The sequence below is a fragment of the Apus apus genome, chromosome 16 (genome assembly GCF_020740795.1).
Source record: "Apus apus isolate bApuApu2 chromosome 16, bApuApu2.pri.cur, whole genome shotgun sequence".
NCBI lineage: Eukaryota > Metazoa > Chordata > Aves > Apodiformes > Apodidae > Apus > Apus apus.
The window spans coordinates 1983315-2007526 of NC_067297.1; the positions used below are offsets into that span (position 1 = coordinate 1983315).

The 24212-nt window shown below is 52.1% G+C and overlaps 2 protein-coding genes across 5 annotated transcripts in view; one reads left to right on the forward strand and one right to left on the reverse strand.

Moving 5' to 3' along the window:
- Positions 1-69: 69 nt before the first annotated feature.
- TESC (tescalcin) lies at positions 70-9284 on the forward strand. Of its 2 annotated transcripts, XM_051634018.1 has the most exons (9): positions 70-163; positions 4071-4140; positions 5130-5210; positions 5474-5613; positions 5714-5775; positions 5846-5953; positions 6351-6398; positions 6521-6804; positions 8234-9284. In XM_051634018.1, exons 1-8 carry the CDS (start codon positions 106-108, stop codon positions 6596-6598), a joined length of 645 nt encoding a protein of 214 aa, XP_051489978.1. In that variant the 5' UTR covers positions 70-105; the 3' UTR covers positions 6599-6804; positions 8234-9284. The 2 variants fall into 2 exon arrangements, with proteins under 2 accessions (XP_051489978.1, XP_051489975.1); XM_051634015.1 differs by lacking the exons at positions 6521-6804; positions 8234-9284 and having other exon boundaries at positions 5552-5613; positions 5714-6389.
- A 1775-nt stretch (positions 9285-11059) lies between these two features.
- The window catches only part of FBXW8 (F-box and WD repeat domain containing 8), a 55665-nt gene continuing 42512 nt past the window's right edge, over positions 11060-24212 (reverse strand). For all 3 annotated transcript variants that reach the window (XM_051633986.1, XM_051633984.1, XM_051633985.1), the window contains exons 8-11: positions 19521-19648; positions 15473-15646; positions 13696-13812; positions 11060-11951 (exon numbers count right to left, since the gene is read on the reverse strand). In XM_051633986.1, the coding sequence (XP_051489946.1) occupies positions 11807-11951; positions 13696-13812; positions 15473-15646; positions 19521-19648 (564 nt within the window). In that variant the 3' untranslated portion in view covers positions 11060-11806. The remainder of the gene's footprint in view (positions 11952-13695; positions 13813-15472; positions 15647-19520; positions 19649-24212) is intronic.

Below are 24212 nucleotides of genomic sequence, written 5' to 3' on the forward strand. Positions count from 1 at the left end.
GCCTCCCTCCCCGCCGCGCCCGCCCCTTATAAAGCAGCGGCGGCGGAGCCCGGAGCTGCGGAGCCCGGAGCAGCGGCTCCCGGCCCGGTTCGGCCCGGCCCGGCCATGGGCTCCGCACACTCCGTGCCCGCCGAGATGCGGGCTCTGGCCGACAGGACCGGCTGTGAGTACCGCGGGAAGCGGGGCTGCCCGGCCCGGGGGGGCCCTGCCCGCTGCACCCCCACCCCAGCACCCCCGAAACCCTCACCGTGCACCCCCCCCGGAGGGGGACACGGGACACCCGGCCCCGCACGGGACATGTCACCGGGGGGGGGGGGGGATGCGAATGTGTGGCGGGGTGCGGGGGGGTTGGGAGCGATGCGGGACACGTCACCTGGGGCCGGGGGGGGGTTCAGGACGTGCCCCCCTCCCCCGGGGTGGTGATGGTGCAGGACATGTCAGCTGGGGGGGGGGCGGTGCTGGGCGGACGTGTCATCCGGGGGGGATGCACGGGGGGGGGTTTGGGGGTGGGGGGGGTGTTGCAGGACATGTCCCTGGGGGGGGGGGGGGGATGGCGGGGACGAAGGAAGAATGTAGCCCTGTCACCCGGAGAGATGCACCCCCCGCCGCACTCCTGCCCGCCGGGGCACCTCCCGTGCCCACGCGTGACCTTCCCCCCCCCCCCCCACCAGCAGCGCTTTGTCCTCCCACGCAGGAAATTGTCCCCACGCCGCGGGTTTGAGCAGGAGCCACCGGCTCTGCTGCCGCCCGGGGACGCTCGGGGGGGGGGGGGGGGGGTAGGAGGGGGGGGACAAGGGACCATCCCGAAGGGGTTTGGGGCGGGGATGTGACCTCGGGCTCCACGCAGGGGTGGGTGCATAGGACGGGGGGGGTCCTGTCCCTCCCGGGGGGTGTCACGGCCCCAGACTGTGGTCAGCTCTGGGCACAGAGGTGGGGGTTGCTCCTGTGATGGAGGGAGGGGTGGAGGGAGGCACCAAAGGACCTGCCCGAGTTAGGGGGGGGGTTCCAGCCCCACATCACCCTCCTCCCCTCTCACTCCCCACCCCCCCCCCCAGGGAGGGCTGAGCAGCACAGCACCCACTGGGCACCCCAGGATGGGCTCAGCCCTCCCCGCAGGGCACCCCGGGGTTCCAGCGTGGCAGCCCGGGGTGGGAGGAGGGTTGTGGGGTTTTTTTATTAATTGGGGAGGGGGGGTAGAAACGCCTTGGCCTGGGGCTCCTGCCAAGCCCGAGCTGCCAGGCTGCAGCAGCATCTGCCCGTGGGGAAGGCTCCTGCCTCATGCCTGCCCCATCCATCACCCCCAGGGAAGGGTTTGCAAAAGGCAGCTCCCCAAAAAAAGGTCTCCTCAGCCCCTGGGTTGGGGGCAGGCTGGGTGTGGTGACCCCCGCAGCGGGGTACATGCCTTCTGCTGCCGGCAGGAGCTGCAGGGCTCCCCCCCCACCCCCCCACGCTGCAGCTTCTGCTGGGAAAAAACCCAGGGAAGGCCAGTGTTTTTGCAGACCTGCTGCTGTGGTACAACCTCATCCCAGCCATCCCCGGGCTCTGGGGAGGAGCAGGGACAGGGCAGAGCTCCCAGAGGGTGCCCAGGGCACAGTCCTTTGCCTGCTCCCCCAGGGCTTTAAGCCCCCAAAGCCACAGAGGCACCCCCAGCCCCACCATGAAGCTGCAGCAGAGGCATCTGCCTGATGCTGAAGTAGCTTTTCCCGGGATGATGGGATCTTTTCCTGCACCCAGGCTGGTCCACTGAGGTGAAACACAGGGAGGGGCAGCACAGTGCTGAGCCCCCCCCCTGCTGCTGCATCCCTTCCCCAGGGGCTGCCCTCTGCTCAAGCAGCAGAAACTGCTCCAGGCTGGGAAACAGCAAACCCAGCAGCCTTGGGTTTAAATACCAGTTGTTATTTTTTTTTTTTCCCCGTGCTTGAACACAGCCCTGCAGCACCAGAGCACTTGAAGCTGTTCCTCAGCCGTGCAACCAAGCTCTGCTGCCCTTCAGCCAGTCCTTCTCACAGCAAAGCCTTAGCCCTTTGTGGAGGTGCAGCTTCATTTTCTGGAAGGCAGCCCGAGCTCTGCTGCCCTTCACAGCACCCACATGGTCCTGGGAGCCCTGCCTGCACCCCAGCTTGGGGGGAGACCTGGGCTTGGGGAAAGGAGGAGGAAAACCCGTTTATTTTTCTCCTTGCAGCTGTGGGTTGGATGAGGAGCAGGGCTGGACCAGCCATGATCATCCCTCCAGTGACCCCAGGGTTTTGGGTTTTTTTCTGTTGTGATGTCAGTGGTTGGGATGGTTTTTTTTCTGAGAGATCAAAGATGTTGGTGTGGGACCAAGTCCCAGCTGCTGAGGGCCTGGTGGGCCAGTTGCTCCCGTGGGGACAGGGGTGTTGGCAAGGGAGAAAGCGAAAGGTCACCTCTCTGTGGCCAAAATTGGACAGCAAAGTCCAGAGAAAGTTTATGTGTGTGTGGGGAGAGCAGCAGAGCACCAGCCAGGGAGGGAAAAAACCCATCGTATGGGTGAACTGGTGGTGCCTGAGCCCCCGTGCAGGCAGGGGACCCCCAAAAAACCAGACCAAGGACCTTAAATGGCCTCATCCCCAAGGGGCTGGCAGGGGCTGGGGCAGGCACAGAGCCCCAGCAACCAGCCCAGACGGGCTTTCCAGGCCGTTTCCAGAGCTCTGTAAACCCTCAGCCTTCCTGACCCATAGAGCTGCTCTTTCAAGGCTGTCAACCACCAGTCGGAAGGGGAGCGCAGGACGTTCCAGACGCGGTACAGGAGAGAGAGGGAGCCAGGCAGCCCCGAGCACCGGGCTCAGCCGTGACCTGTTGTCTTTCAGCCGCAGCACTGAACCATCTGCAGCCTCCTCAGCAGGGGCTTTTACCCCCCTCGGTGCCACCGGGGAAGCCGCGGGGCCCCGGCCGGGGCTGCGGGGGGGGACACGGGACCAACCGGTGCCTGGAGGTGCCGCCGGCTCCTGCAAACGGAGGCAAAAAGCTGCTTCCCCGGCTCCTGGGATGGGGCTGCTGCCGCTAGTTACATCAGAATCAGGTTCTGCGTGTCCTCAGGGGTTTGCAGGGCTTGGTTACAGCCTGGAGAGAATCGCCGGGGGAAAAAAAAGGTCCCCTGTGGTGTGGGATTGGGGAGGTGGGAGAGATGCTGAGCCCTCCCTCTGTGCCTGTGGGTCTCAAAGCAAGGCTGCTGGGCACCCCACTTGCAGCCCCTGCCCAGCCTGGTGCTCCAGGAGCATCCCTGGGGAGGCAGCTCCCACCTCCGTGGTTGGCGATTCCCTGTGCCCAGGCTCCAGCAGCAGCAGCTCTTCCCGAGCCCAGCTTTGCTTTTTGGGTGAAGCACCTTCTCCCTGTCCATCCAGCCTTTCCTTGCTGCTGGCAGGACACAAGTGGCTGCTCCCAGCTGTGGGGAGACTCTTGGTTTTTGGTAGTGTTGTTTTCTGACACCTGGCATGACTGAGGACAGGGGCAGATGGAGCTCCCAGCTGCAAGTGGAGGTGTCCTGGGGCAGGTGGAGACATGATGCTGGGGCCTGGCTCCTGCCCGTGGTGCCAAGAAACCCCAAGTTAAATGGTGAAGCCTGTTAGAAGGGCCTGTTACTGAGGAGCCTAAAGGGAGGGAGGCAGGATCCTGCCATGCTGTGCCATGTGGTCTGGGCCAGGGGGGTTTCTGCAGACTGGGACCCGTGATCAACCAGCCCCTGGTGTCAACCTGTCACCCCCTCACCCCCTGTAGTCAGCAAGGTTGAGGACACAGGGACCAAAGCAGAGAGATGGCTACATGGAGCCACCAAAGGAGAGCAGGGATGGGGACAGCTGTGCCAAGCAGTGCCCATGGCCCTGCCCAGCTGCTGGGAGGGGCGTTGTGCAGGGGCTGGTGGCATTTTGGCTTCTGCAGGACGAGGCGGGCTTTGGTGCTGGCCCCAGGAAACAAGCTTTGTGGCACATTCTGGTGCCCACCAGTCTCCTTGTACCCCTGGGCGGGACACAAGCTCTGCAGGTGGGTCCCAAGGGTCCCCCCCCCGGGGAGCTGACCCCCTGTCTCCTCTCTCTTTTCCCCCCCTCTGACAGTCACCTCGGAGCAGATCGAGCACCTGCACCGGCGCTTCAAGCAGCTGAGCCGGGACCAGCTGACCATCCGGTACGGAGCTGCCACGGCCACTGCTGGGGCCTGTCCTGCCCTGCTGGGGTGGCCAGAGCATCACCCAGGGGGTGATGCCCTCCCAGGGAGGGGGTGAGGGTGCCTTGTTGGGATGCCTGGCTCCCCGGGCTGGGAGGATGAGCATGTCCTTGCCAGTCATCCCACAGCCAGCAGCTGGCTCTGCAGTGTGGACGTGAAACGGTGGCCTGAGAGCAGGGGGGGGGCTCCTGCCCAGGAGCCCATTTTTCCTCCAGCTTGAAAATCAGTTTTGGGGTGGGAAGGGAGAAGTCCTGACACAGAAGCAGCTGCCCTGGGTTTTGCAGCTGCCCCTTCCTCCTCCTCAGGGCTTGTGCAGACCATGGTGCACCCAAGCCATGGATCTGCTTCCTTGGGAAAGCTCAAGCATGGCTGAGCAGCTTCCCCAGCCACAGCAGGAGGCAGCTCAGCTCTTCCACCCCCTGGAGATCGTGTCTTGGCTCATTTGCTCCATAAATTGGGTAGCAAAGGGCCAGCACAGGCTCAGCCTGGTGTCTGAGCAGCACAACATGGGGCAGCAGGGAGATCCTGTGGGACAGAGCAGGGCAGAGGAGGCCAAGGGGAGGGTGGATGGGCAGAAGCTCCTTCCTCATCGAGCCCCATTCAGGGCCTTATTCCTGGGAAAACTCTCAAAAAACCACGCAGCCTTTTGCAGGTTGAGCCATTCAAAGGGCTCCAGCATCAGCATGGAGCTGCTGTGTCCCAGAGCTTCCCAAAGACCCGTTTGAGTGGGGAGAAAAACCCTCTGGAGCTGCAGCAGGCACAGACTGATGGGGCAGCAGGGCTTCCTTGCAGCCTGAACTGAGGCAAATCAGGGTTTTCCTGCCAAAACTCATTTTTTTGTTTCATGTTTACTTTGAAAGAACGAGGTTGGAGCTTCTGCCCCAGCCCATCAGTGGCTCCCTCCGCTGTGGCTCCCTCACACTTGGGGCTGTCTCTGTTTCCTTTTGCAGCAAAGAGAACTTTGACAGCATCCCTGATCTGGAGTTCAATCCAATTAGGGGGAAAATCGTCCATGCCTTTTTTGACAAGAGGTAAGAACTACCCCCCCCGCCCCAGCAGGGTGGGGAGGGGCAGGTTGATCCTCTGATAGCAGGATGTGACTGGAAAAAGATCTCCCTGAAGGCTGGGATGGAGTGAGGGGGGGGGGGGGGGGGGGGAGATGACAGACATTTCAGCTGTGTCTTGGAGATAAAAACAGTCCTGAAGTTCTGCTGAGGGCCAGGCTGGGCTGTGTGCAGGCAGGGGTGGGTGGGGGGTCCTGGCTGCCTGTCACTGGGGGCTCTGCTCTGGGCAGGAACCTGCGGCAGGAGTCAGATGGGCTGGCAGACGAGATCAACTTCGAAGACTTCCTGACCATCATGTCCTACTTCAGACCCATCGAGATGAACATGGATGAGGAGCAGCTCGATCGCTTTCGGAAAGAGAAGCTCAAATGTGAGGCTTGCCCAGAGCTCCAGGCTGGGGAGGAGGGGGCAGAGGGACAAGGGGGAACCAGCCCCCCCTGACCCTTCCGTGCTGCTCTCGTCCCTTCCAGTCCTCTTCCACATGTACGACTCGGACCACGATGGGAAGATCACAGTGCAGGAGTACAGAAATGTAACGTATGGTCCCTCCTGCCCCGTCACCACTGAGTTCCTGGCCCTGCCTTTGACCCACTGCCCCACAGGTGGTGGAGGAACTGCTGTCAGGGAACCCCCATCTGGAGAAGGAGTCGGCGAGGTCCATCGCCGACGGGGCCATGATGGAGGCCGCCAGCATCTGTGTGGGACAAATGGTGGGAGCTGGTTCCTCGCTCTACAGCAGCACAGAGGTGCTGTGATGGGATCCAAAATAGGGCTGGAAGGTGTCCATCCTGCCCAGGGCATCTCCTGTGTCCCAGGGCTGCTTTGGCAGGCAGCAGCTTTCAGGGTTCTTTTGTCCTAAGAGCCCCAGAGGGGAGAAGCAAAACAAAGCACCATCCTCAGTGCCTGGGGCTTTGGTGCTTGTGAGACAGGCAGCTGCTTGCAGCCATGGTGGTTCTGGGAATGAAGTCTGGGCTGGCCATGGGGTGTGGCGTGTGGGAAGCTTCTCCCATAGCCCCAGGGGACCCACCCCCTGGTGATCCAGTGCCCCAAGACCCCTGCCCCATGGCTGTGAGGCAGCTGTAATGTTTTCTCTCTCGCTGCGCCCAGGGGCCGGACCAGGTGTATGAGGGCATCACCTTTGAAGACTTCCTTAAGGTTGGTGGCATCTCCGCTGGTCCCCTCCAGGAGGAGGACACTGAGCCATCCCAGGGACATGGGTGTTGGGGCGTGGGCCCCGAGCTGAGCCCCCAGCCCCAGCCACCCCCTTCCCCTTGCAGATGTGGCAGGGGATCGACATTGAAACCAAGATGCACGTTCGCTTCCTCAACATGGAGACCATTGCACACTGCTACTGAGCTCCACTGCCTCCTGGGAGCCAGAGAGGGAGGAGGAAGAGGAGGAGGAGGAGAAAGAGAAGGAGGAAGAGGAGAAGGAAGAGGACTCTGCAGCAGCTCCATGTCCCTGGCACTGAGCACTTGGTACCTGCCTGTGTGCCTGTCCCCGTAGCGGGGCTGCCTTCTGCTCTCTAGAAACATGAAGAGGCTTTTATCTGTAATAAAAGGTATTTCTCTTTTTACTCCTTGCTGAGCAATACTCAGCCCAGCCACCACCTGGGGCTGGCAGGGTGTCTCCCTGTGCAGAAAGCCTCTGCACATCTTGGTCCTCCCTTCATCTGGAATGTTGAGGCTCTGCCATGTGCTGCTCTGGGGCAGGAGCTGCCCCCTCTGTGCTGTGAGCCCCCCAGTCCCCACCCCATGGGGACCATATGCAGCCAGGGATGGGGATGCTGAGGGGCAGGAGGTGACTCCTCAGCACCCACCAATCACATCCTCCTCTGCAGCCCACCAGAAAGCTCAAGCCAGCAAAGGTGGCAGCAGCAAGAGGAACGACCCCAAAATCCACCCCAAACCAGCCACCTTGGCTGGAGCCAGGCAGCAGGGATGGGGACGTGGGTTCCTAGCAGCCAGGTGGCTTCCACCCCCATGTGTTCCTGCAGGAACAAGGCAGCAGAGATAAGGGTTTGTTTCCTGGCATTAATAACTGGATGGCTGGAGGCAGATTTCTGTCTCTAAGGCAGCCCGAGCTGGGAGGGAGGTGGAGGGAAAGGAAGAAAAAAAGCCAGTGGTTATTTTTAGAAAAACTGGAAAGATTTGTTTGTTTTATGAAAAAAAAAAAACCCAAAACAAACAAACCAGCTTTCCCTGGTGACGTGTAGGTTTGATGGAAAAATTGCCCCCACCACAGCCAGGAGCCAGCAGCAAAGAATCATCGAAATGTCTTGGGTTGGAAGGGACCTCTAAAGGTGATCCAGTCCAACCCCCCTACAATAAGCAGGGACATCTCACACTAGACCAGGTTGCTCAGAGCCCCATCAAGCCTGACCTTGAATGTCTCCAGGGATGGGGCCTCCACCACCTCTCTGGGCAACCCATTCCAGTGATCTACCAGCCTCATATCAAAGAACTGCAGGGAGTGATGGGGACCCGGCCCCCCCAGTGGGCAGGGAGCAGCTCAGGGCACAGGGATTGCCCCTCCTGCCCCGCACTAGCAGAGGGTTTCTCCAGTGCCCTGCCTGGAGGACTCACCCTCACTGCCTTTTGCAGCTTTTCCCCTTGGAAAAGCCCCGTCCTGGCCATGGGTGCAGGGAGGGGGGAGGCGAGATGAGGTCCCTGCTCGGGGCTGCAGCCCCAGGAGCTCCGCGGAGCCGGCAGCAGTGCCCGGGCCCGCAGTGCAGCCCTGGCCTGGGGACACCCTGCCCTGCCCTGCCCTGCCCTGCCCTGCCCTGTCCTGCCCGGGCCCCATCCCTTCCCACAGCTCCACGCCTTGGAAATGTCAGCAGAGCCTCTCACCAAGCTGTAGGGACAGCACTGCCACCAGCCCCGGTGTTGGCATGTGAGGCTCAGGGGGGATCGGGCAGGGTGGCCAGGGGGCTTCCAGGTCTTGAGGGTCTCCTGCTGCTCCCTTCAGTCCTGGTCTCCTTTCTCCTGCAGACACCTCCATCGTCTGGGCTCAGCACCAGCTGGTGCAGAGGGTCAGAGCCTGACTTTCTGGCTGAGACTGAACCTTCTCCTGAACCTCCTCATCTTGCTCCCTTGGCCAGACCCTCAGTGATCTCTTCCCTCCTCACACACAACATCCAGCTTCTCCCCAAATCCCCAGGTTTCAGGAGCAGACACAGGCTCCTTTCCCTCTCTTCTCCCAGAAACTACCACACAGACACATCCTGCTCCCAGACCAGCTGCAGGCTCCAGGCCACCTGCCCCTGTTGCCAGCAGCTGTTGTGTGGGTCCAAGAGGTGCTTTTTCCCCTCCATGAATGGTCCAGCAGAGTGTCCCCTCCCCAGCAAAGCCCTTGCTGGGGGTGCTGCAGCTGGTTGACATAAGATCATAGAATCCCAGACTGGATAGGGTGGGAAGGGACCTTAAAGATCATCAGTCCCAACCCCCTGCATGGGCAGGGACACCTGCCCACAACACTGGTCCCATGTGTCCTGACTGCAGCTCCTCACCTTGAAGCTCTGCCCTCAGCCCCAGGCACCACCCAGTGCAGAAGAGCTGCCCCCTTGAGTGACAACCTCTGGGATACAACAGGGGTCCGCTGAGGCAGGAGTTCACCTTTGCCCATACCTACCACAAACTGGTAGCACTGAAGTCCCTGGGAGTCTCCAGATGGGAAAGCCAAAGGTGGTATCTATCTCCAGTAAGACTCAACAGTGACTCCAGTTCTTGCTCTTGGGAGTTACTAGGGAAGAGGCTCCATTTAAATGTCAACTAACCCTGGTGAAGATGTGAGCAGCCCCCATTTGCTACACCCCAGCACCCACACCAGCACCGTTTTAATGACAACCCAGTGAAGAAAGACAACATCCCTCTTGAGAAACACAAACTCAACTCTAAAACAGCCCAAGTGCCCTCATTTGCATAATGAATGGTCATTAAATACATAAATAATCTTCTGCTCTGGTAAAATATTCCTGAATGGATGTCAGTGATGGGAAAAAGAGCCCAAAAGGAGCACCTGCCAATCTGAATCCCAGAATGGTTTGGGTTGGAAAGGACCTAAAAGAAACCATCTAGTCCCAACTCCCTGCATGGGCAGGGACACTGCCCACTAGACCAGGTTGCTCCAAGCCCCATCCAAGGAGCTGCATCCAGACCATGACTCCACAAAATGGTGGCTGTGGGGACAGAGCATTTCCTTCTCCACTGGAGGTGATGTAAGCCTCCAAGTACCTGGATGGGTTGATGGTTGATCCCCAATGACTTGATCTTCTCTGCACAAGAAGGCAAACCCCTCTATAAATGCAGGTGCTGCAAAGCATCCACCTTCCAGCAGCTCAGTGCCTGCCACACTCCAGGAGCAATCCAGAGGCAGCCTGACCTCAGGCAGTAGAGAAGGACAGGGAAGTGTGGAGGTGGGAAGTGTGGAGGTGGACTCCAGGAAAAGGGCACAAGACAAACTTACCTGCCACTTGCAGCTGGGAGATGAGGAAAGAACAAAGCTGTTCTGAGATAATGAGGTGAGATAAGGAGAGTCAAAGCCAGGACAAGCCCAGGGTGTATTGAGACTGGGCAGCAGGTCACAGCATGGAGGGAAAGAGAAGCATGAGGGCAGCTCTCTCTGTTCAGAAGACACAGAGACCCAGCAGCAACCCACAAAATCATCTGTGCTACAGAAACTATTTCTTTGACAGGTCACAGCTGAGCTCTTGTCCAAACTTTGTATCCATGACACTTCTTGCTCTTCCAGGAAGGAGGGAAGGGAGCTGACTTCCCAGAAGGGAAGAAAAAATAAAAGACCAAAGCTTCATGAACGACACAATGTATTGGCCATACAGACTGACTTTGCCCCTTTGTGCTTCTTGTCTCAGCCCATTGTGAAGAAAAAGCTGTTAAAAAACAACCACACACATGAACCCCAGAATCCCAAGCCAGTTTGGGTTGGAAGGACCTTAAAGATCATCCAGTCCCAACCCCCCTGCACGGGCAGGGACACCTCCCACCAGCCCAGGTTGCTCCAAGCCCCATCCAACCTGCCCTTCAACACTGCCAGGGATGGGGCAGCCACAGCTTCCCTGGGCAACCTGGGCCAGGGTCTCACCACCCTCCCACAGAAGAATGAAGGTTGGCTTCGGGGTCATGGAAAAACCACCCCAAGCCAAAACCAAGCTGTGAAATCCATCTCTCTCCAGGCAGGAGGAAGGCTCCAAGCTCTCCAGGGCTATCTGGGTGGCTGAAGTTACAGTCCAGCCACATCTCCTGCACCCTCCACACCCCCAGGGTGTACTTGTAATGGATTCCATGAAGCCAGTAAAAAAAGTGTTAAAACTTAACCTCAGTTCAAACTTTGTTTACATGGCTTGGGCACCAGGAAGTTTGCAAGGGTAAACCACAACCATAAAATAGTTTTAAAACAGTAAAACACATCCTTGCAGGAACGCTGACCAAACTGGTTCTACCCATCTCTGTGCAACTTGGGTTTAAGATAAAGCCTGGTTCTCATTTTCACTGGAGGTACCACCCAGCCTAGAAGCTTCTCCCCAGCTGAGTGCCAATGACCCGTGCAGAGGGACTGTGGCCAGTTCCTCCCCTCTGGTTCATGCCACCAACATGATCAATTCCCAGCTTGGAAGCACAGACAGAGTTGACACCCCAAGTCCCAGCCACATGGGAACAACCTTCAGGTGCTGTGGAAGTGCACAATCCAGCAGAGAACACACCTGACAACTAACCTGAGACACAACAGCCTCCTGTTCCAGTGCAGAGAGGTTAGTTCACCCTGAAAGGCTTAGGAACAAAACCCTCTACAAACACACATACAATCAGAAAACATTTAATCCAGAATTTAAGAGAATTACAAAAATAATTTATTTTACAATCATTTTGATGCGTGTGGCCTGATGGGTTCCCAAGCCTTCAGCCTGGCCAAAGCCAACCTTCCCCTCCCTCTCTCCATCATACTCCCCTCTCCCAACCACCAGAACCTTTGATGCATGGTCCTGTTTCTAGACAGGTCCCAATGCACCCCAAATAAAAGAAGAACCAGCAGCTCATTACAAGGAAAGCCATTGCAAATGTGTGGTTCAGCAAGATGCTTCTTCCAAGTCCTTGGTGGTTTGTTGCTGGTTTTATTCCCCCCTCTCAGGACAGGCCCAAACTCCTCAATGTGCTCTCAGCCTCCCACCACTTGAGCAGTTTCCCACTCAGGGCTCTCACACCCTGATCGTCTCCTCTGCCAAGATGGGATCAGCAGAGGTTTTCCCACAGGCAGCAGGAAGGAACATTTTTGTTTACACTAAAGTTCCCCTTCACTTCCCAGGCCCCCTGTTCCACCACAGTGGGCCTGTGAACATCTGTGCAGCAACACACAGGAGTGACGTGCTCAAGGGCAGCCACACTCTGTTCTGCTTCATCTCCCCAAGATTTGGAAAAAGGCTCGACCCACACGATGTCCCTGCAGCCAACACCATCTTTTTGGTGCTTGTCCCACCTGGATCTCCTCTTTGCCTTTGCCCATGTCCTTGGCAGTGGGCTGGAGCACAGAAGCCAAGTACAGTGAGTTACCTAGATGTTGTCATAGGGAACTGCAAGGCCAATGTTGTAGTTGTAACCAGTCACTTGGTCGTAGGAGGAGCGGCAAATGGGGAGGACGCTCTGGAGGGGCAGCTGCTCCACCGAGAACTCGTAGGCGTAAATGACTCCTCGATACCTGCACAGAACAACCAGGACACACCATCTCACCTTCACTGTGCAGGAAGTTCAACCAGGCCAAGCGCAAGATCCTGCACCAGGGTGTAGGCAACCCCACACACAAACCCAGGTTGGGGGGAGAACGGATGGAGAGCAGCCCTGAGGGGAAGGACTTGGGGGTGCTGGGTGAGGAGAAGCTCAACAGGAGCCCAGAAACCACCCGTGTCCTGGGCTGCATCCCCAGCAGTGGGACCAGCAGGGCCAGGGAGGGGATGGTCCCCTCTGCTCTGCTGAGACGCCCTGCAGGGCTGGGGCCAGGGCTGGGGTCCCCAACACAGGAAGGACATGGAGCTCCTGGAGAGAGTCCTGAGGAGGGCACAGAGATGATGGGAGGGCTGGAGCAGCTCTGCTCTGGAGCCAGGCTGGGAGAGTTGGGGTGTTCAGCCTGGAGAAGAGAAGGCTCCAGGGAGACCTTAGAGCACCTTCCAGTGCCTGAAGGGGCTCCAGGAAAGCTGGGGAGGGACTTGGGACAAGGGCAGGGAGGGAGAGCACAAGGGGCAATGGGTTGTAACTGGAAGAGGGGAGATTGAGGTTGGACATGAGAAGGAAATTCTTGGCTGTGAGGGTGGTGAGAGCCTGGTCCAGGTTGCCCAGGGAAGCTGTGGCTGCCCCATCCCTGGCAGTGTTGAAGGGCAGGTTGGATGGGGCTTGGAGCAACCTGGGCTGGTGGGAGGTGTCCCTGCCCATGCAGGGGGCCTAGGACTGGATGATCTTTAAGGTCCCTTCCAACCCAAACCATTCCACAATTCTAGAATTATAAATGCAACAGGGGAAAAGAACCAGAGATTGCCACAAGGATCCAAATTTGATGCTTCAGAAGCTGGATATAAAAACCCAGCCCTTCTGCACCAGGGCTGCCTGTGCAGTTTTAACAGAGAAAACACCCTCCTGCCTCCTTCCAGGGACACCCCCAAGCCCTGGAAACAAGGGGTGAATCATCCCTTCCAGCTCTGCAGAGAGGACTGTCATCTGCTGAAGCATTTCTCATCTGTTCAGGGAGGGGGATGAAAAGTACATTGTAGTTTGATAGTTCAATTAAACATATTAACAGCCATCTGAGATGCAAATTCCAAATCCTGGAGTTAAAATACCAGTAGTTTTTCTTTAGGAGGAGACACCAGTGCTCATGTTTGGAGCCAGACTCCCTGTCTGGCTTCTGTGGCCTTTACATTCCTTTGGTGAAAGTGAAATGCTTTTTTTTTTTTTGTGCCCAGAAATAAATAAGGGGCCAACTCATAAATGGTTTTGAATACTTTAAACTTTTTAAGTTTTATTTTTTAGATGCTACACCCTCTTTATTACTGCTCTGAATCGTGAGTCAGGTGCTATGGGTGCCATTGGGGAGGGACTTTTGACCAGGGCTTGTAGTGAGAGGTCAAGGGGGGATGAATTAGAACTGGAAGAGGGGAGATTTAGGTTAGATATGAGGAAGAAATTCTTGGCTGTGAGGGTGGGGAGACCCTGGCCCAGGTTGCCCAGGGAAGCTGTGGCTGCCCCATCCCTGGCAGTGTTGAAGGTTGGATGGGGCTTGGAGCAGCCTGGGCTGGTGGGAGGTGTCCCTGCGCATGCAGGGGGGCTGGATCTAGGTGATCTTTAAGGTCCCTTCCCACCCAAACCAATCTGGGGTTCTGTGATTTAAAAATATATAGTAAGAGAGATCCTTGCAGGGCCAGAACCCCTCCCCTCAGAGCTGCCTCACTCACTTGCGGTGCAGGGCGAGGTCATCGTCCATGATGGTGGCACCTCGGGGACTCTTCTCATCAGGGACGTTTGCAGTGATAAGACTGTGAGAATTAAACCACAGGTGACGGACGGGATGTCTGAAAAAACAACCCCCGGCACGAGGTGAGATGCCACTTCCATTAGACTCCTAAAATCCTAAGAGGAACAGCTCCGGATCAACCCAGGTTCCAGTTAAATCAGCCCCGTCTCGATGGCCAGAGGCTGGGGACCTGCACCCTGGGCTCTTCTCCCGTCTGGAGCAGATGAACGCAGCTTTTATCTCCATCTAGTGGGCCCTTACCAGAAGACACACGGAGGCCACAAAACTCAAGACACTTGGCAGCACACAGGCTGCAAGGGATCCGGGCTGCTGCTGGCTCTGCTGCTCTAAGGACTGCAGCAGCACACGCCTCCCAGAAGGAAGGGGGGGAACACCCAGGACCCCCACACCTCCAAGCACTTGGGCTAGAGCACAAAGTAAGAGGTCTGGTTTTCATTCCTTTTCCTCTCCCTGGTGAACAAACTAACCCTGAACCTTTGTAACAACATTTACTGCTCGAGTAGGAATCACTTATCTTCTCAGATGAGGATGGCTCATTTCCACCACCCTCGTGTGTCTCCTGTCACCTCCCTCAGCTCCTGCCCTTGCTTTCCACTCACAACACTGGGCTGTAAGCACAGATAACAGCACACACCTCCTTATCTGGGAAAGCATTTTGATTGAAGTGATCCCTTCTGGTTCCTACATAGATTAAACAGTATTTTAAATGTTTCATCTATAATGGTTTCAACTTTTAGCACCCTCCAAAGCTCAGACCTGCACTGCCTGCCCTCCTCCTTGGTGTGCTCATTACTGCTGCTCCAGGAGACAATCAATGGAAGATTGTCCTTAATGCATCAGCCCCATCACAACAGGCTTTAGAATTCACAAGGTGAAAGAGAGGGAGATACCTGCTATCCATCAATGACAACTCCCAACTTGAACTCCTCTGGCTGTAAATACCTCATCTAGCCCCTCTCCAGGGAAGATGCACTTGAAAAAAATAATCAGGATTTATCTGTTCATTTTATTAAGGGTATCACTCAGACTTGTAAGAGGCTAAATCCTTGAGGTCTTCATTCAGACAAACCTAAGTCCCTGGGAATTGTGCCTTGATCAGGAAATCATACTTTGGCTGGAATCTTCTGTCAACTCCAGGATACCCATCTGTGCTTCTACTTTCAGTCCTGTACTTGTGCTTTCAGTACAAACTGGCATTTTAATATTTAAATGAGATTAAACACCAGCCTGGCTTTGATGGTGACTGTTAAGGGAACACGTGGATGAGGTGAACAGAAACACAGACACTGGGTAAGGACACAGCAGACAGAGACAACCAGAACCAGTCACTCTGAATGTGACATCCAGGAGTCCAGCATTCTAAATTTGAGGTTCAAGAATGTAAATACTGGTTGGGGATGGGGTAAGGAGAAGACACTCTGAACTTCATGGAAAACCCAGGGGAAATTATTTCCATGTTCCCTTACACTGACTGAAGCACTGGTTTTTACTGATCCATAAAGAGCCTATGACTGCACAGGACTCCAGGTGAGGATGCAATCTGTTCCCAAATCACATGAAAGCTAAACAGAACACTCAGAAGCTTTAGACATGGACTTGTGATCATTTTGCTTCTGGATCATCCCATTCCCACATTCCTCCTGTCAGCCAGATCCAATGAACACCCTTGCAACAGGACCCCAAGCAGCCACAATTACCTGGCGTGCATCTCCCAGAGTTTGGTGCCCATCCGTTGGTCCCACACACAGACCAAGCCCTCTTCTCCTCCACTGACAATCTTCCAGTCATCCATCTGGACTGCAGACACTCCTAACTGGTGGGCATAGAGGGAGCACAAGGATTCTCTCTGGTGGAGATCGAACACTCGGACCCTACAGGAAAGCAAATCAAGAACAGAGATAAAACCTGCTGTGCATCTGCAGCCCGGGGGTTCTGGGAGCACAAGTACTTTGCAGCTATGAAAATATGTCATAGAATCATGGAATGGTTTGGGTGGGAAGGGACCTTCAAGACCACCCAGTTTCAACCCCCCTGCATGGGCAGGGACACCTCCCACCAGCCCAGGCTGCTCCAAGCCCCATCCAACCTGCCCTTCAACACTGCCAGGGATGGGGCAGCCACAGCTTCCCTGGGCAACCTGGGCCAGGCTCTCACCACCCTCACAGCCGAGAATTTCCTTCTCATGTCCAACCTCAATCTCCCCTCTTCCAGTTTTGAGCCATTCCCCCTCGTGCTCTCACTACATTCCCACACCTCTAGGACAGCCCTAGCCCTGTAGCCACCACAAGGCCAGAAATCCACTTTGCACCACTGCATTTTCCCCCTGACTTCTGTTATCAATGACTTTTTGAGGCAAACTTCTGCCACCACATGGGATCTCTCTGTCTCTTTACAGGTCCTAGGTGATAGAAAATATAATTGAGATGAAGAGCCTCCCAAAATACCAGCAATATCATGAGTACCAAGTTTTGGTCTAACACATCTTACCCCTGAGTGTCTCACCCACATCCACGTGGCTGAGGGGTAATATGATCATGAGGATCAAGAAAGGATTATTATTATAAAGATTTACAAAGAGACTACATGGGTAGCAATTGAAAAGCCATGTCAAGGGAATGACAGTTTTATACCCTTTAGTTAATCACCAGAACTGAAACCAAGCTATCCACCAGCAGCCAGCAATCAGAATCTCTTCTGATTTCCAAAAGTGACTACTGCCTGCAGGCAGCTTCCAGGTACAGCTGCTTTTCAGAAATTACTGATCACTCAGACAAGTCATTTGGAAGAGAAACATATTGAACACGTGGCTAGAAGAACTGTTAAAAAAAAAAAGAGCTTAAGATTTCAGCTACTTAAACAAGTCTACAAAACCAGTTAAGGCTAATTTTAACTCATCACACATCACAAAGGAGTGTTTCTGAGCCTTAGATATCAAGGTTAAGAGACAAAGCAAAGTACACAGGGGAATTAAAAAAAAATGCAGTGAGTGAAAATAGAATAAAAGGAAAAATACTGATTTGTAAAGAAGGCAAAGAAAGTTCCTCCCAGTGATGCTTGTCAAGAATGAAACCACCAGGTAATACATTCATTCCAGAAAAGCCCAAAATACACTTGATCCATCCTATTAACTGTCCTTTATTCCACACCCCTGCTATGATCCTAGGTGTTGGAAGTCTTTTCCTTCCTCAACTGGAGATTGCATCAGATGATTTTACAGGTCACACATGTCAGCACCTGGGATACAGGGCAATCAATAGCCCAGAACTCCTGCAGAGCAACATCCACCAGGCAAACCTGCTGGAGCAGAGTAAGGAGCACACTTAATGTGGCTTCAGTCACCCCTAGGAAAACCCCATCACAGCTGTTGCTGATGGAGAAAAGGACTTCTTGCTTTCTCCAGCTCCAGCAGGGAGAAGCTTTGGCTACATACTAGAGCTGTGCTTTGGGTAAGGATGGGGGATTTTGGAAGCGTTCACTCCCCGTCTTGCTGCACATGTTCTGCACAGCAATCAAAGCTGCTCCTCTTTGGTAAGCACAGTTGGAAACGAAGATCTGATTGTGTCCTGCTTATTTCATTAGCAAGGGCCCAGGTTGCAGGCAGGTGTCCATTCTGGCACACCCCTGGAAGAATCAGAAGCACACTCGAGTTGCTTAGATGTGCTTAAAAAAAATACATAAATTAATTAAAACAAGAACCAAAAAAAACAACAAAAAAAAGAAAAGCATTTTGCAAATCCAGTGAGATGGTCTAATGCAGCCCTGGCACAGCTCTCCATCTCCTGCCCCTACAGCTGGGCTGAGTGGGAGCACACACCAGATTCATCCAAGGGAGCTGTCAGGAAGGTGTTCCCATGACCAAGCTTTGACTCTCCAGTTACACTATCTTTGAATTAAGCTCACTTGCCTTTCAGAGAGCATGGAACACATGTTTGGATCCACACTTTTCAGCAATGGAATACAGTGGGCTTGCCATATCTTTGCTTTCCCACTGCTATTTGTCATCTTGGGTTCCACCAAGAAAAAGGCTGTTGCTGTGCAGTGCAGCAGGACATGCTCCCTGTTACCAGATCTCTTGGCAGTGTGAAGCACAGGAGCTAATCAAACACATCAGCAAAGCTTCAGGAGTAAGTTTTGGTTGGAAAGAGCTTTCCTAGGCCCTACCAAAACTATTGCAATTCAACAGGGTGGGCTGTGTTCTTTCCAAAACCATGACATTGAATAAAAGAACAGCATATCCTAGTGAAATTGTGACAGTGCTCTACTTAACTCCAGCAGTACCCTTCCTAACTGCTGGCCCTCAGCAGTCAGCACTCACAGGGCCAGCTCCCTCTTTAGTACAGTTGCCCTGTATCAGGTTCAAGCCACATCCCACCCATGGATGCCCAGCACCTATGAATAAATACCCTTCATGCAGCACCAGGAGAGGAACTGACCTCTGAGATACACAGTCTGGTCTCCTGGATGACAAACTCATTTGCTGAACTATTGATTCCTAACTTCTTGCTGTATTAGTGATGGCCACCCCCTGAACTCAGGCAATGCTTGAGCTGAAAAACTGAGAAGCTTTCTGGAGGGAAAAGGGCACAGCCATTTACTCTAGCATGAAGAGTAAATTTCAATCTCACTTCAGGGATTTTTCTACTTTACCTACTTTCTTTTTCCTTTCTCTACTCTCCTATCATTGTGCAAGTGACAAAAACTGAAGGCAGTTTTACTGGGGTGCTTTGGAAAATCAATTATCTGCTGTTAGAGGGGAAAAAACGCCCAAGGATTCAGTTACACGTGTCAGACTTCAGCTCTTTCCTTTATCCTCTTTGCTGAGCAAATGTGAGGTTTGCTCACACGGCCTGTTTGCTGAGAAGGAAAAGAAGCTGTTTGACAAAATAATCATTTTTGCAAGCTGCTGCACTGGCAGGACAGAGGTCTGGGACTTGGCAAGGGGAGGAACCCGCCTTACAAGCTGATACCACCACCACACCAGACCACCACCTGCAGCCTGATGCCCAGTGCAGAAAGGAGGAGGGGAAGGAAGAGGGAGCCATTAGAGGCTGGCTCCTCGCCATCCCACATCTCCTTTGGTGCACTGGATCAGACCCCACAAACAACTAGCCAAAAAAAAGAAAATCTAAAAAATTGGACTCAAAGAGTCTTTTTAAGCACTTTAATCCTTTCGCGCCGACTGTTCCCAGTGCGGCCGTTCCTGGCACCAGGTTTTGTGCTGGGAAAATCCTACTCCCCAAGCCAAGGAGTTAAAGAGAAAGCTGCTAATCAGCTAAATAGAAGCTGGAATCTATTCACATGAAAGTCTCTCTGTTTTTGTCACCTGAGGGACATCACAGTGTTCCGAAATACACTCTTGACATCATTTGGCAGACGGACCCATCTCATCCTACATGATTCATCCCTTAGGTTATTTTTTTAATATCAGAAAGTGAGCTTTTAAATGCCAAACTAATTTTGCTGGTGGTGGTGGGGAAGTGGAAGATATTCCAAGTGGTCTCGCTGGGCTGTGCACCAACTGTGTCCACCAAATGGCTTAAAAAGAAAAGTCTTCCCATGGAGCTCTCTGAAACAAAGCAAACTGGCAACCACTTCCAACTATTACCTAATATTTTGTTCCTGAAGTTCATGCAGGCTGCATTGGAAACATTAGAGGAGAAACAAATTCTAGCAGGTCCAGATGTAGGCCAGGAGGTCAGGACTTAAGTTCATTTGAGATGGGTTACAGCTCTTGGTAGTACCTACCTTCTGTCTTTATTGCCTGCCACAAGCATGTTTGGAGGGCTGTTCTGGAGGTTGACACACGTAAAGTCACCTATGGAATTGCCCATCTTCTTCAGACATTGACTTGTTTCCAGGTTGTAAAGAAGAATCTGGCAGAAAGAGGAGAAACACCAGCTCAGTGTAGCACAAGCACAACTATGTTTGACTGCAGCAGAGTTACTACCATCAGAGACTCCTTTCTCAACACAGCTCAGATACAGATCTATCCCTATTAAGAATGACAGAATCACCCCGGTTGGAAAAGACCTTCCAGATCAAGACCAACCATTAACCTAACACTGACAAGTCCTTAAATAAACCATATCCCTAAGTACTATGTCTATACAACACCTAAATGCCTCCAGGGATGGTGACTCCACCCCTGCCCTGGGCAGCCTGTTTCAATGCCTGAAGAAGCTTTCTGGAAACAACACCCTCAGCAATAATCAGGTTTCCCAATGGAATCCATTGAGAAGCAGGGATGGAAGGCTCTTGCCAGCCAGCATCAGACAGGTAGAGCTTTCAGGCAGGCAAAGCCATAAGGATTTTCTCCAGGTCACATTCTTAAGGTTTACATGGGAAAGCAACTGGCTTCTTTGTCCATTTTAGCATTTGAAAGAGCAGTAAAACGGAATCTAAACATTTAGGTTTAAGACAGATGGACTGTGCAAGAATCAGGCAAAGCCAGCAAACACTGAAGAGCAGACCTGCACACTGACTGAGAGCTGAGTGTGTACAGATCATGAGGCAGGAACAGATGAAGAAAAATATCACATCTGAAGAGGCAGCTCAGATGGAAGAGGAATCAAAACAACACTGATTTTAAGCAACACCCAAGATGATTCCAGCAGAGGCTGGAAGGGAGGTCTGAGCTGTCTCCTGCCTGCTCACCCTCCCCATTTTTGTGCAATTTAATGATGTTCAGTGTCCTTCCTGTGGGCCAGGTGAGATGTATCTATTTGGGCCTTTCAGTTGAGGAGAGGAAGTATTTTTAGAAGCAGAAAAATGTACTGCTCAAAGCCCAGTGGAGCTCAGCACCACACCTGGTCTTACATAACTTTGTAAACATTATTACATTTCACGGTGATGCTCCTTTAATTGAAAAGAAACCTGTGACCATGAAAAAGAGTAATAGCAGTTAGAACATTTAAAAAAACCCCAAACCTATGGCTTCCATGGAACATCTGCCAACATCAACAACGCATCAATATTATTAACTTCTGCTTTTCTGACTATATCCATGTGCATTTTAATAAATATTACATGTTCTGTACATATTATTTCACCATTTGCCAGGACTGAGAGAGTGATGCTGCCTGGTCTTTTGCTTCCTGTATGTGCAATCTTAGTAAGCATCTGAAAGGTCAATTGAGCAGAGCAGGAGGGGACCATCTTTGTGGTGGAGGCCTCCAGGCAACAAAGGTGAAGCTTTAAAATTCTCTAGAGATACTTTAAAGAAAGGCAGAGAATTTGCAGGTCTCTTCCACCTGCCATTTCTCCCTACTAAAGAGCAGGGATGGTTTTATTCAGATTCCTATTATCAGGTCCTAATACTCTGTGATTCCCTGTTGGAATCACCACATCCATACCCAGCTTCCTCAGTTGCTTATAATATAATCTCCCAGCCTTGTCTTTGTGAAGCAATCTGTCTCAAATACTGATATGTAGCATGTCATTTTTCACCCTTCAACCCAAAAGCCAAAGCAATTTAACCCAAGCTCTGTAAAGCAAGGAAGGCTCTACCTTTGCAGGGAAACTCAGGACATAAAAGGTGCTAAAACAATGAATTTAAACTTCCATACCTATGAAAAACTGGATTAAAATGTTAGTCTTCAAGGTAGAGACCAACTTACAGCCTGTTCTCACTTGCAGCACAGCTTCCAACAGCTCTCTAACCAAACCCAGAGATAATGACATTCTGGCAAGGGTTTTCAGTGCAAAGGAAATTAATATCTGGGCCTGGCAACCAAGTTTCCCCTTGGAAAGTTTGGAACAAAAGACAAAGTCAATAAACTGCTGAAGTCAACTTATGAACAATAAAGGATGGGGTCAACAGCAATGTATTCCAGCTCCCAGTTGAGGCTCTGAACCAGCCCTTCCCAGCTGCACAGTAAAACTCTGGAGAGGAGAGGGGCCAAATGCTGCTTTCTCAAAAGTCCCCTGGGGCTAATACTTAAATTGAACATCCATAAACTATTAATTTCTCTAAATGACCATAGCTCCCATCTATCCTATAAACATATGATACATACTTGAAAATTCAGTTATGGCCATGAAAGATCACAATGAAAAATTGCTTCCACATAACATTTAAAGATCCCCCTGTTTTACGCTGGGCAAATATGACACATTCTCCTGCCTGCAGCCTCCATTTCAGACCCGTGGCAATCCTCACAGGTAGGCAGCACCAGCTGAAAAATTCCTTATTTCTCCTCACATAACTTGTGGGTGGCTGCCAATTGAAAGTGTCTGCATCTAAGAAAGAGAATCTGTAAAAAAAATAAAGGTTTAGATCCACAAAACTGGAGGAAAAGCTTTTGTTTCATCTTCTTCTACTCCCTCCAAATCCTCCTCTTCTCACTTCAACCTCCATTTTGTAAAGATTGTTGGGTTGTTTTTTTAAAGATTTTATTCTGCATGTGTGTATTTCTAGCCCATCAGCCCTACCACTGGAAGAGGGATTCTCTTTGTAATTTTCAGTATTCAGGTTTTACACCTATCTGTAAATGGAAATTCAGTCTTGAGCAATTTTATGGTCTGGAGATGCATTTCAAAACCTTATCCTGGCAAACCAATAGGTAAAGAAACAAAAAGAACTGAACATGCTTTTTTAAGGCTGAATAATAATTTCTTGAAAACAGGGCTTTCAAAAGCATCCTGATGACAATTTTGGAGTGGCTACAACCCTTCTGATGAGCCCTCCTAGAATATCCTAAGGCAACAAAGATTTTCTTTACAAAGGCCAAGGAGAAAGAATGAAAATACCTGGTCAATAGGGACTTGAAATAAGGGCTTGTATGTTAAAGGGCAGATAAAGCATAAGATCTTGAGGAGGTTTATAATCCTATAATGCACACTGCAAAGGGATTACCCTTTTAAAGATATTTATAATCCCATAATGGACAACCCAAGACCAGTGACCTAATAGGTACTGAACTGAAGGTAAGTGAACCAAGAGCATTTGGGTGTGAAATGAAGTGCCCTGGGACAACACACTAACGAGCAGCCCTTCTCCCAGGGGGGCTGGGGGGACACGAGGGAGGAAAAGCATTAAATACCCCAAGCAGATGGATCAGGTTCTAACGCGCGACAGAAAAAGTGCTACCTCTTCACATTGCTCAAATGAAAAAGTCTTAAGTCATTGGATGGGAGCCAAGCAATCTCCCCGAATGCTTAATAATTCAACAAGCCAGAAATAGCCAGAGTACCTTTACCATTATGTTTAGTTAAAGACCACAGAGATTAGAAAACACATTATCCATCTCAGAGGCGATTCTTTCCATGTTACAAGTCCCTTAACGACCTTTACCATCTCTCCCTCTCTCTCTCTCTCTCTTTTAATAAGGCTGAGCAAATGGGACTTCATTTTATCCGATTGCCACAGACTAGTGGTATCAATTATTCATGCTCATACTCTCTCTTTTGTTAAGGCAGTGCATTAGACTAATTTCCCTCTTTACCCTGCGAGTTGGGCAAGTCTCAAACCCGTGGCCACTGTTCTCAGATAGATGCTGGCAAATTCCTGAGACCAGGCAGAGGAAGAAAGGAAAAGTTACTGTACTTGAGGAAACTGCAGAGCTGGGGTACAGGGAACTCTCTTTAAATGCTGTCCAAGAGTTGCAGAAAGAAGACTAAATTAATTCACAAAGAATTAAAAGTCTCTGTAGCCAGAATAGCTGAGCTGTGAGCTTTGTTACATCTTGCAGCTAAGTGAGGTCAAGCGTGGTCGATGTACTCTGGGTTGAGATACTTCCAAGAAAAACCAAGGAACTGAAGGAAATGCTGTTGATGGAACTCTTCCATGCATGTCCAATACCCCAGCAGGTGTTTTGGGATCCTGCGTCGTTGGAGATGTCTTTTTTGGATGGAACATTAAAACAACAAATCCCCGAGCACTTGTTATCAAAGAGCCTGTGGTACTTTCAACAAGAGCAGGGGTGTTCAACCCACTGTCCTGGCTGAGAGCCAGCAGAAAACTGCTTTGTGAAACAGCTCCTTCCCCTCCACAACTGCATTTCTGCTCCTTGTCAAAATTTACCACTAGGAAAAACTGAGCTCTCCCTCAGAACTGGGCTAATCACTCTTGTCTATCCAGATTTTGTTCTTATTTAGATGAAGTACTGAACAAAACGTACTGCAAAACCACACTCCAAACCTACATCCTTTTCTTTGCTGAACAACTCACAAGATACATTAAAGAACCACTTTCTCAGAAATAACTGCCTGGGATAGAGGTTTCTGACTGTCAGTTTAGAGGCAGAGGAGCAAAATAAAACAAACCTGAGTTGCTCAAAGAGGCAGAGGAACAAGCAGCAAGACTGGGAACAGAATTTGTATTGATTTTCAGATTATGTTCCCCCCCCCCCCCCTTTCCTTCTGCCAACTAGAAGAAACGTTGTGGAACACACACAAACTGCCAACAACAAAAAAAAAAGGCTTGTGAAATTTCAAGTC

What these genes read in the sequence shown, in the direction of transcription:
- TESC (XM_051634015.1), top strand. Translation starts at nt 106, where the DNA reads ATGGGCTCCGCACACTCCGTGCCCGCCGAGATGCGGGCTCTGGCCGAC. An exon ending in CGGGACCAGCTGACCATCCG is followed by an intron (nt 4,141 to 5,129) that starts GTACGGAGCTGC and finishes TTCCTTTTGCAG; the next exon opens with CAAAGAGAACTTTGACAGCA. An exon ending in TCGGAAAGAGAAGCTCAAAT is followed by an intron (nt 5,614 to 5,713) that starts GTGAGGCTTGCC and finishes CGTCCCTTCCAG; the next exon opens with TCCTCTTCCACATGTACGAC.